Source organism: Callospermophilus lateralis, chromosome 14 (assembly GCF_048772815.1).
Source record: "Callospermophilus lateralis isolate mCalLat2 chromosome 14, mCalLat2.hap1, whole genome shotgun sequence".
In the NCBI taxonomy this organism is placed as follows: Eukaryota; Metazoa; Chordata; class Mammalia; order Rodentia; family Sciuridae; genus Callospermophilus; species Callospermophilus lateralis.
This window is the reverse complement of record NC_135318.1, coordinates 44,304,699-44,317,690: the sequence shown is the minus strand read 5'-3', so window position 1 is coordinate 44,317,690 and position 12,992 is coordinate 44,304,699. Positions and strand designations below refer to the sequence as shown.

At 34.7% G+C, this 12,992-nt stretch overlaps 1 protein-coding gene across 2 annotated transcripts in view; it reads left to right on the top strand.

The window, feature by feature from the left end:
• The window catches only part of Ccdc88a (coiled-coil and HOOK domain protein 88A), a 131,974-nt gene that overhangs the window by 47,564 nt on the left and 71,418 nt on the right, over window positions 1-12,992 (top strand). For both annotated transcript variants that reach the window (XM_076832893.2, XM_076832892.2), the window contains exons 6-7: window positions 7,007-7,090; window positions 8,956-9,096. In XM_076832893.2, coding sequence (XP_076689008.1) covers window positions 7,007-7,090; window positions 8,956-9,096 — 225 coding nt within the window. The remainder of the gene's footprint in view (window positions 1-7,006; window positions 7,091-8,955; window positions 9,097-12,992) is intronic.

Genomic DNA, 12,992 nt, shown 5'->3' with positions numbered 1-12,992 from the left:
ATTAATTTCAGCTCTGATTTTAATTATTTCTTGCCTTGTACTTCTTTTGCTGTTGTTTTGCTCTTCTTTTTCTAGGATTTTGAGATGAAGTATTAGATCATTTATTTGTTGGTTTTTTCTTTTTTTAAGGAATGAACTCCAAGCAATAAATTTTCCTCTTAGAACTGCTTTCAATGTGTCCCATAGATTCCGATATCTTGTGTCTGTGTTTTCATTTATCTCTAAGAATTTTTTAATTTCCTCCTTGATGTCTTCTATAACCCATTGATCATTCAGTAACCTATTGTTCATTCTCCAAGTGATGCATGATTTTTCCTTACTTCTTTTATCATTGATTTTCAATTTCATTCCATTATGATCAGATAAGATGCGATATTATCTCTACTCCTTTATATTGTCTAAGAGTTGCCCTGTGACATAATATATGATCTATTTTTGAGAAGGATCCATGTGCTGCTGAGAAAAAAGTGTAACTGCTTGATGTTGGGTGGTATATTCTATATATGTCAATTAAGTCCAGGTTATTAATTAAGTTATTGAGTTCTATAGTTTCCTTATTCAACTTTTGTTTGGAAGATCTTTCCAGTGGTGAGAGAGGTGTGTTGAAGTCTCCCATGATTATTGTATGGTGGTCTATTAGACTCTTGAACTTGAGAAGAGTTGTTTGATGAACATAGCTGCACCATTGTTTGGGGCATATATATTTATGATTTTTATGTCTTGTTGGTGTATGGTTCCTTTGAGCAGTATGTAGTGTCCCTCTTTATCCCTTTTGATTAACTTTGGCTTGAAATCTATTTTATTTGATATGAGTATGGACACTCCTGCTTGTTTCCGAAGTCCATATGAGTGATATGATTTTTCCCAACCTTTCACCTTCAGTCTATGTATGTCTTTTCCTATCAAATGCGTCTCCTGAAGGCAGCATATTGTTGGGTCTTGTTTTGTGATCCATTCTACTAGCCTGTGTCTCTTAATTGGTGAGTTTAAGCCATTAACATTTAGGGTTATTATTGAGATATGGGTTGTTCTTCCAGCCATATTTGTTTATTTATGTTACTAAACATGGTTTGTTTTCCTCTTTGATTATTCCCCCCCCCTTTACTGTACTACCTCCCGCTGTTGGTTTTCATTGATATTTTCCATTTTCTCTTCCTGTAATATTTTGCCGAGGATGTTTTGAAGAGATGGTTTTCTAGCTGCAAATTCTTTTAACTTTTGTTTATCATAGAAGGTTTTAATTTCATCTTCCATCCTGAAGCTTAATTTCGCTGGATACACAATTCTTGGTTGGAACCTATTTTCTTTCAGTGTTTGAAATATGTTATTCCAGGATCTTCTAGCTTTCAGAGTCTGTGTTGAAAGATCAGCTGTTATCCTGATTGGTTTACCCCTAAATGTAATCTGTTTCCTTTCTCTTGTAGCTTTTAAAATTCTCTCCTTATTCTGTATGTTGGGCATCTTCATTATAATGTGTCTAGGTGTGGATCTCTTATGATTTTGCACATTTGGCGTCCTGTAGGCTTCTAGGATTTGGGATTCTGTCTCATTCTTCAAGTCTGGGAAGTTTTTTTGTATTATTTCATTGAATAGATTGCTCATTCCTTTGGTTTGGACCTCTATACCTTCCTGTATCCCAATGACTCTTAAATTTGGTCTCTTTATGTTATCCCATATTTCTTGAATGTTCTGCTCATGGTTTCTTAACAGTTTTGCTGAGCTGTCTATGTTCTTCTCCAGTTGAAATACTTTGTCTTCATTGTCTGATGTTCTATCTTCTAAGTGTTCTACTCTGCTGGTAGTATTCTCAATTGAGTTTTTAAGTTGGTTTATTGCTTCCTGCATTTCTAGGATTTCTGTTTGTTTTTTATAACCTCTATCTCCCTGTATAATCTTTTGCTTCTTGGATTTGTTTATGTAATTCATTGTCGAAGTGGTCGAAGTGGTCTTTCATTGTCTGATTTTGCTGTCTAATGTCTTCCTTGAGACTCCAGATCATCTGAAGCATGTATATCTTGAATTCTTTATCTGACATTCCATCTGCTGCAGATATTACCTCTTCTAAAGTTGAGTTGACCTGCATTGCTTGTGTTCCTTTCTTTCCTTGTCTTTTCATACTGATCGCGTTTCTTTCTGCTTGGTGAAACTGTTGTGTTATTGATTTTTCCCCCTATATATTTATATTGCTCTTGTATAGTTGCAAAGTCTCCCTCGCAGGTTTTGGCGGTGGTTCTGCCCCTCCTCCAATTGGGGCAATGTGCCTACCACCCCGGCAGGCCGCTGGGCCTGTACTTTCGGTGGACCTGTTCTTTCGGTGGTCGCAGGTCCGCCTACCTTGCAGGCACGGGCAGTGGCTCAGACCCTCTGCAGGCCGCTGGGCCTGTTCTTCCGGTGGGTCGCAGGTTTGCCTACCTTGCAGGCGCGAGCAGCAGCTCTGCCCCTCCGCTGGCCGCTAGGCCTGTTCTGTCTGTCGGTTGCAGGTCTGTGTACCTAGCAGGCCTTGGTGGCGGCTCTGCCCCTCCCCCAACCGGGGCGATGTGTCTGGTGGGCCACTGGGCCTGTTCTGTCGGTGGTCACGGTTTTGCCTACCTTGCAGGCGCGTGGAGCAACTGTGCCCCTCCGCGGGTTGCTGGGCCTGACCTGCCGGTGGGTGGCAGATGCACCTACCTTGCAGGCGCGGGGGTGGCTCTGCCACTGCGCGGGTTGCTGGGCCTGATCTGCTGGTGAGTCGCAGGTCTGCCTACCTTGCAGGCGCGAGGCGGCTCTGCCCCTCCCCCAACCGGGGCGATGTGTCTGGCGGGCAGCTGGGCCTGTTCTGTCGGTGGTCATGGTTCCGCCTACCTTGCAGGCGCGTGGGGCAGCTGTGCCCCTCCGCAGGTTGCTGGGCCTGACCTGCTGGCGGGTGGCATGTCCGCCTACCTTGCAGGCACGGGTCGGGGGGGGTGGGCGAGGTGGGGGGTGGCTCTGCCGCTCTGCGGATTGCTGTGCCTGTTCTGCTGGTGGGTCGCGGGCTCTGCCCCTCCCCCAACCGGGGCGATGTGTCTGGCGGGCCACTGGGCCTGTTTTGTCGGTGGTCACGGTTCCGCCTACCTTGCCGGCGCGTGGAGCAGCTGTGCCCCTCCGAAGGTTGCTGGGCCTGACCTGCCGGTGGGTGGCAGGTCCACCTACCTGCAGGTGCAGGGGGGTGGCTCTGCTGCTCCGAGGGTTGCTGGGTCTGATCTGCTGGTGGGTCACAGGTCTGCCTACCTTGCAGGCTCGTGGTGGCTCTGCCCCTCCCCCAACCGGGGCAATGTGTCTGGCGGGCCACTGGGCCTCTTCTGTCAGTGGTCACGGTTCCACCTACCTTGCACACGCGTGGAGCAGCTGTGCCCCTCCAAATAGGAAAGCTCATGAAACCAATATTATTTATAACTAAAATATTTTTTAAATTCACCTTTTAGAACTTTTAAAAATATATATATATATTTTTTAGTTGTGGATGGACTTTTATTTGGTTTATTTATTTATATGTGGTGCTGAGAATCGAAACCATTGCCTCACACATGCCAAGCAAGCACTATACCCCCGAGACACAACCCAACACCAGCCCCTGGAACCTTTATCATCATATTATTTTGGGGGTCATATAACTTCTGGCTTAGGCATTTCTTTTTCTAAGAATGTATAAAATAGCAAATATAAAAATAATTTTCTCTGATTTTTTTATTTTAGTTTTGTTAATTTTAAATTGTGACAGAATATACATATAATATACATATAATAGAATATAAATGAAATTTACCATTGTAACCCCTTTTGAGTATATAGTTCACCAGTATCTAAATTGTTAAGCTTTCATATTGTTGTATAATCATCACTATCATCCATTTCTCATTTTCTGAAAGAGCACCTCCGTGTTAAACAATAACTTAACACTCATGTGCCCCTACCCCTTGTCAGTCACCGTTTCATTTTGTATTAACTTGGTTACTCTAGGTACCTCACTTAATGGAATCATATAGTATTTGTCCTTTTGTGTTTGGCTTTTTTCCTGAGCCATGGATAAAACTTTTATCAAGTTTTATACTTTTATCCATATTATAGCGTTTTTCATTTTCTTTTTAAGGCTTAATAGTATGCCACTATATGTGTATACCCCTTTCTGTGTCAGTGGACACTTGATTTGCTTTTAGTTTTTGGCTGTTGGAAATAACAGCCATGAACATTTGTATATAAATATCTGTTTGAGTCCCTGCTTTCATTCTTTAGTGTATCTACCCAAAATTGGAATTGCTGGATCATATGGTAATTCTGGTTTTTTGTAGGAATTGTCATACTGTTTTCCATAGTGGTTGGTATTTTACATTCCCACCAGCAGTACTCAGGAATCTAATTTTCCCACATTAGCATCAGCATTTGTTGTGTTTATTTGATAATGATTATCCTTTAAGGAGGGAATTTTAAGTTTTCTATTTTTATTATGTGTGGCTTATTTTGGTCTTTGGTAAGATTTTAACTTGTTTAGAACTATGGTTTTATTAGTGTTCTTATAAGATTTTATTATTCTTTGTTTTATTGTTTTCTTGTTCAGTAACTTGTTGGGTGTGCCCTTTCCTCTATTTTAATTTTTCCATATAAGCCTGTCTCTTTTTAAGATGAGAAATCACCAAGTACCAAGTGAAAACTATGAGGAATGTAAGGAATAACATATTAAGAACAGGTGGCAGATGTACAACTTTAAGGTCCATGCAGTTTTTCTTCTTATCCAAATAACTTTTTCTCCTTTCCCTCCATATCCCAGTTTCCATATCCTAAGAATATTATGGTAATCTGCTAGCTTAGAAATCTAGTTACTGTAACACAATTAAAAGTAATTTTATGCCCATGACAGTTTGAGAACTGTATGTAGAGATAAGAGAACTTATTTTTAAATGAAAAAAAGATATGTTGATTATTGTTTAGTCTTCATAGTCTTTTTAGACTATGCAATAAAAATTATTTATGTATCTTTTTTAATGCCAAACTTTTTTATGCTCTGGAGCTATAGTAGCCACTAAATTTTCAATTGCATTAGCTACGTTTCAAGTACTCACTAGCTACATGTAGGTAGTGACTACCATGTTGAACAGTGCTGATACAGAATGTTTGATTTGAAGTTATCCAGCTTTAAATTTTAAATCTTATTCTCTTTTCCATCTTGACATTCTTACTCTTTTCTATCCTTTAAGGACCTGTGAAATTCACAAAGAAAGCCTAGCCTATTTATGAAACATACAGAATTCTTAAAATTGTTAGTGTTTAAATTATGTTGAGATTTAGTAGAACTTTGTGTATTTTAAGGATAAAGAGAATGTTTATTGTGTATATTAAAAATGTGCTAAAGGGTGAATTCCTTAAAGTAATATGAGTGAAGAAACAGTGGCTCTGGGACTTAGAAAAGGGAAGTATATCTGTTTTGTTTAAAGGCGGAAAAATACAAGACAGTTGAATTGGGGACTTTATGGTAAATTAGAAGTCATAACTTTTAAAACATATTTTTAGTTGTATATGGACACAATATCTTTATTTTATTTATTTATTTTTATGTGGTGCTAAGGATCAAACCCAGGACCTCATGCGTGGGAGGCAAATACTCTACCAGTGAGCTATAACCCCAGCCCTGAGTCATAACTTTTTATAATAACACTGCCATTTATTTTCTGATTAGTTCAGAAATTATGCATAGATCAACAATTGTAAGAGGCATTAAATTAAAAATTTGTCATTACTCTGCCTAGTAAGCTAGTTGTTTACTAGACCAAAAAAATTTGTATTTTTAAACTCCAAATTTTCTTCTCTTTCTCTCCAAGACTCTGACATCCTATTCATATCTATTAGTTTTACATTTCTGGTAATTGTTTTAAATATTATGTCATCCTTATAATTTTGTTTTTATAAAATGTAGAACTTTGTACACTGGATGGCAGTATGTTCGAATTGTACAGCAACAGAAATTGAATATTACAATTTGAAAAAAATTTGACATATAAAGTATAAATTTGGGCTTTGTAAGTTTCTTAATGATCAAAGAGCCAGTTTCTCCTTTTGTGAGTGTATTGTCTTTACTGGTAGTTCAGTAATTGGCCCTGGAGATTCATCTAAGCTAGGCAAGGCAATACTGTCTATTTTGTATGCACTTCTCATTTGGTAGCTGCAAGAATACAATTATACTAGCAGTTGGATTACAATATAAGAGATGTAGACAGAGGCAGAGATTAAGATGCACGTTAAATATTATTTAACTATTACTGGAAGGAAAAATTAAGTTTGTATTTTAATATTTTAATTTTTATAAAGCTTTAAAAAAAGTTACACAATAAAGAATTATCGCCTTTATTCCATTTGATTACATGTACATTTATATATACATAGTTAAATTTTGCCCTTGGTAACTCTATATTATGTTAGAAACACCAAATATTTATTATATTACCTTATAAATGTTGAACTGGGCCACAAAAAGTGATTTTCTTTTTATTAAGATTGATAGCATGAAGATGTGAGAATGAATTGTAAGCCTGAAGTAAAAATTGCTTAAAATTTTTTTTCCCCAAGAAGAAAGACTGTGTTGTTTGGTGATAGCCAGGGACTGACTGAGCATTTTGGCTGTATTCCGAATTCTGCCACTGACTCACTGTGTTTTTTGGCAAGTAACTTATCCTCCCTGAAACAAGTTCTTGATTCTTTACTTCTCTGTTTGTAAAGTTAGCATAATAATATTGTGCTGACCTCTAATAGGTTGTGTAATGGTTTCCCACTTTAGAACTTGCCAACATAGTATGAATTTTCAGTGCATTGCTTTTTTAAATAAATATTTCCAAATTGTTATCTCTGTATTAGGTAAGTGTATTAGACACTTTAAGTGTAAAATAAATCCCCACTGTACTATTCAAAACATAGCTAAGCCTGATGAGGTTTCAAATATATACAACATTTTAAGGATGATACCCTGCATTGTATAAATGATTATTTTATTCCTTTATTTTAGTGTCAGAAAAAAGAAGAATTTATTGAAAGAATTCAAGGTTTAGATTTTGATACAAAAGCAGCAGTTGCCGCACATATTCAAGAGGTAATGACCTATATATAAATTTGTATGTACTTTACGTACTTTTTATGAAGCTTTTGATATACTTATTTATATATCTCCTGATATACTTAGTTATAGGGTAGTGAACAAGATTGAGATAAAATATAAATGAATTCTACTTTTATACAGATAATTTCTTTTTTTAAGAGATAGTCCTCAAGGGCATCATCATATAACATGGCATGGTGCTAACTACAAATGTAGTTTGTCTGTGAGGACTTAGGGATAAACTGTTATTTGAGGAATGAGGTGTATGACTTTGTTAGCACAGAATGAATTGTTAGTAGTAAAGGAAAGCAGCAAAAAGTAGAACCCTGATTGTAATTCAAAATATCAATACAATGATATTTTGTAACATTGATATAAAAATTTAAATCTAGAGTATAAAGTGCAGTGTCAAATAAATAAAGTTAATATGATTGTTAATAAATAGTATTTTAGAAATGCTTTTTCTGACTCTTATCTACTCATGGGCTTTTAATCTTACAAAAACTTTTAAAATCAGAATATATTAATTTTGCATGTTAATTGGAAAAGGGGAAGGAGAGAATTTTGAAGACTGAGAATTCGTAGTGTTTGAAATATTCTCTATTTCGATGACTTTGTGTTTCATATGTAATCTTTTATCTTAGTTAACATCCATAGAGCCCAGATTTCTTTACAGTAACATTATGTTCAGTAGTAAGTTTATTAGTACTTGACAAAATGAAGTGTTATTTGTAGTTTCCCTTTACATATATATTGTGCTACTTTCGTGTTTTTTTTTCATTTCACATAAATGTTAAATATTACAAGTTACTGAATTTGCAACCATCCTTGGAAGTGTTATTTTTCTATTTGTTGTGGAAGTTAAAGCAAAATACCAGATTCATGGTAAGAAATGGAAAGCAAGAAATAAATATTTTCTTTTCTTTTCTCTTTTTTAGAGAGAGAGAGAGAGAGAGAGAGAGAGAATTTTAAAATTTATTTTTTAGTTTTCGGCGGACACAACATCTTTGTTTGTATGTGGAGCTGAGGATCGAACCCTGGCCGCACGCATGCCAGGCAAGCGCGCTACCGCTTGAGCCCCAGCCCCAGCCCTTTATTTTTCATTCTTTTAAATATCTTTTTTTTTTCTGAAAATAATTTTTTAATTGCCAATGGACCTTTACTTTATTTATTTATATGCAGTGCTGAGAATCGAACCCAGCACCTCGCATATATTAGGCAAGCGCTCTACCACTGAGCCACAACCCCAGCCCTTTAATATCTTTATATTGAGAGTCTTTTCTCTATGATTCTGTAACCATGCCATCTTGAGAATCTACAAAGACTTTTCAAGTATAAGAATGCAGTAACATATCCTATAAATTTAAAAAAAAATTGCTTTTGAATTCAAGTGTAATAAATTTAAAGTCTTTTTTATATTTACTTTTTAGTTATATGTGTATACAATATCTTTTATTTTTATGTGGTGCTGAGGATTGAACCCAGTGCCTCATGCATGCTAGGCAAGTGCTTTACCTCTGAGCCACAACCCCAGCCCCAAATTTAAAGTCTTATCTAAAGAAAAGTACAATAGATTTTGTTACAAAAGTGTCCAGTGTGTCAATTTTAACTTCCCATAGGAATGCTGTGAATTAAATTTTATTTTTTTCATTGATTAGAAAATGATTGTTAATTCATTTGAAGACTACATTTAGTATAAAATAATTTCAGTTGTGTTTTCATTCATACCTTTAGAGACATCATATTGGCTTTTTATTTTATGGCATAATATTTGAGCTAATATTGTGCTAGTACAAAATATAATAAATATTTAAATGTAAGCCTGTTTTTGATTGTTTATTTTGCTTGTCCTTCTAAAGGTAACACATAATCAGGAAAATGTGTTTGATCTGCAATGGATGGAAGCAACAGATATGTCTCAGGAAGATATAGAACCACTCTTGAAAAATATGGCATTGCATCTAAAAAGACTTATAGATGAAAGAGATGAACATTCAGAGGTTTGTAAATTTCAGTGTATTATTAAAGTTTTCTTTCTAAGAACAGAAACTAGTATCTTCAGAAGTTTTCTAGAATTGATACTCTATTTCTTAAGAGAGGGTAATAAAATATGTTCATTCATTGGCATCCATTGGGATTGTTTCCAGGACCACAGAGGATTTCAAGTTCTGTGAATGTTCAAGACTCTTATATAAAATAATTCAGTATTTGCTTATAACCTACACATAACCCAACACATCCTCTTGTATACTTTAAATCATCTCTATATTACTTGTAATTAATACAGTGTAAATAGTTGTTATACTGTGCTGTTTAGGGAATAATAACAAGGAAAAATCTGCACATACTCAGTACAAACATTTTTCTTTCCTGAATATTTTCCATCCACATTTGGTTGAATCTGCAGATGTAGAACCCACATGATGGGCCATCTGTAGTGTGTGTGTGTGTGTGAGAGAGAGAGAGAGAGAGTGAGAGAGTGAGTGTGAGTATGTGTGTGTGAGAGACCGCGAGTGTGTGTGTGTATGTGAAATACAGAAACCAGAAAGGAAATGTAAGAACCTCAAATTGTTAGTTAATGAATTGCAGTTAAGTTTTCTTTTCTCCTTTCCTTTTAAATTAGTATTATTCTGATTTTTTTCCTGTGTGTTTTTCAAATCATCCTCACAGCTCTGGCAACAGTACAGAAGTGTGAAACTGAAAATATAGTTGATGTAAGTGGAAAAATCATTGCCTTGAAGCATAAGAATTTGCTTAAGGTTAATTTCTTAGTTTTATTGCCACATTTTGAAGTTGGAAAAATATGTATTAATAAAAGGAGAAAAACAGGTGTTCTGAATAAAAATGTCCCACAAAGATTTAAAATTTTTGTAGTCAATATTGTGAAGTATGATTTTTAAAAAAAATAATTATTGTAAGCTCCTTTAAAACAGAACTTTGCTTTTTAAAAAGAGTAATATTACACTGAACTTTTTGTCTGCACTCTCTGAAAGCAAGTTGAAATTTTGGAGCCCTCTAAACTTTAGTGCATGCAGTGGTGAATAATATTTTCTTATAGCAGACGAAAATACTTTTCCATTCAGGAGAATGTATAGCTCTGTTTAGTTGTTCCATTTACATGTGACAGACAGTTTTGAGCTTATTTATAGAGAATTTATGTGATTACTCTTGGGACTAATGAAAGACTACATAGAGGAAATTCCTAAGTAATTTTTTTTCTAAACAAAATTTTCATGCCCCTATAAAAGTATTTTCATTTCTGATGAGAATTTTCAATTTTTTAAACATTAAAAGAGTAGAAAACATCCCTAGTGTATATCAAGTTTATTCTAAGATACTTAGATCATTCATTTTTTTATCTGATTTTTTAACCATAGGCTTTATCTTCTTTCAGTTTTAATGTCTTCTTACTGCTTTATCCATTATCTAAAATATTCCTCCATTTGAGTTTTTAAAGGTGTTTCAATGTGGTGCTCCTAAATAACTTTTAAAAATTCTTACTGTGGTTTCATATGATATGGACATGTATAAATTGCTTTATCTCGTCTACCTTAAGTGATTAATATAGGTTGAACAAAAGTACTTGTCATTATGTGACTCTGTGGCAAATCTAAAAGAAAGATGAAACACTGCATTTTAGAATATACCATCCTGCCCAATTAAGCATTTTTGTTGAATTACTTTTTCTAACAAGGAAAATAAAAAGCAGCTGTACTACTGTCTCAGGTATTTGGGGAACCAGTTGCTAGCTGGTTTAAATACATTTCTATGGAGATTTTTTTTTCCCCCAATTGGAGCCACCAATAGAGAAATTAGAAAAGGCCATTGAAAATAATTGTGAAAAAATATTAGACAAATGTAAAATATATAATAGTATATAAATATAATAATTCTGTATCTAAATATAAGTAAACTATATCCTTATTTTTTTGAGAGAGTTATTCTTGATATATTGCCCAGGCTGGCCCTAAACTTGTGATGCTCCTGCCTCATCTTCCTAAGTAACTGGGATTATAGGCATGCATCATTGTGCCCAGCCCCCAAACAAGTTCTTATCTATGTTTTACTCTTAAAGTTTTATGTTTTGATTCATTTTTGTCATAATTGTCTAAAAAGTATATTTGATCACCGTATTTTAAATTTGCTTTTTACTTTGTAATTCTTAAAATTTTAAATTTTACTTTGTTATTCTTGTTTGTTTTTTGTTTTGTGGTGCTGGGGATTGAACCCAGGGCCTTATGCATGCAAGACAAGCACTCTACCAACTAAGCTATATCCCCAGCCTAACTTTTTTATTTTTGAAATTAAAAAAAAAAAAATTTTTTGTAGTTGTAGATGGTATTTTATTTGTTTCATTTTTATGTAGTGCTAAAAATCAAACCCAGTGCCTCACAGGTGCTAGGCAAGCACTCTGCCACTGAGCTACAGCCTCAGCCCCTACTTTTTTATTCTTAATGGTAAGGAACAGTTCTTCTACTGTGTACCCAGTAGGAGACTTGTATGAATTTAGTATCTCTTTACTGTCATTGTTTCTTTTATGCCAGACTTTGTACTGCAACTCTTAATACATACTGTCTTATTAAATCTGCATAATAACCATGTTTTATAAAGATGAAGATACTCATCTTCTGAGAAGTTAAGTAACTTCCCAGGTCTGTCTAACTTAAATGCTTGTTTTCCTAACCATTAGAATACTTTTGTTTAAATCCACAATTGTGCTGAGAATATCTCTAATTCTTTCTCTTAATGATGAGTTCTGTAAGTAAAAATATTGGGTTACTTGAAGTTTTTTTCCTTAGCATTGGTGTATTTTTTAAAAATATTTTCCTCTAGTTGTCAGTGGACCTCTATTTTATTTATTTGCGGGTCTGAGGATCGAACTCAGGGCCTCACACATGCCAGGCATGCGCTACCACTGAGCCACAGCCGCAGCAGCATTGATGTATTTTTTATGGTCATTCTTTTATATATTAATAAACACCTGTTTTTTTTTTCCAAAAATCTTGAAGATTGAACCAAGTGGCACTTTCCTGAAAAACTTCATCCTCATCTTTTTCATATTTTAATTTGACACAGAATCTTATTAGATTGCTTAGGGTCTTGCTACATTATGCAGTTGTCCCTGAATTTGTGATCCTTCTGATTCAGACTCCCAAGTCAAATCATTGAGATTGGGAACAACAGAGTGTTATGCTGTTTGAAAAAGGATCAAAGGTTCTTAAATCTAATACAGAAGACTTTTAATAAAGTAATTAATGGTAATAAAAATTTAGAAGTGATAAGTAGCAAAAGTGATATATATCTAAATACTATAGGAATTTAAAGAAGGAATATTTATTTGCAGCTGCTAGTTGGAAGGATCAGGCAAAACTTATGAAAAATTAAAAGTTATACTTTAATGATATTTCCTATCAGATTGTTTTGAAAATGTATGAGAGGCCTTGAACTTATAAAGCTACCACCAATAAAGAAAAGTCAAAATCTCTAAATAATCTTTAATGGAAAATAAACTCTTAGCACCAAGTTTCTTTCTCTTTATTTTCTTTTAAAATATATCTTGTAGCACATGATTCTTCTATGTTCTGTTCATTGATAATCTGAAAACTCTTGATATCTCCATTTCACCACCTATAAATGATATATTTGTCTTTTTTACTTTCCTTGAGTTTTATATTTTGTGAATAACTTAGTTGAATATTCTTGTTCATCTCTTTTTGTGCTTAGTACTGTTCTAGAAAAGATGAAGTTTGTACATGGAAAGTGTGAATCTAGTGTATAATTAGGTACCAGTTTATTTGTGTATAAATCAAATACTTATTAAATACTATCTGCCAGGTACTGTTGTTACAAGTTAGGAAATAATAGCAAGATCAAAGATGATTGGGTTAGTAAGAAA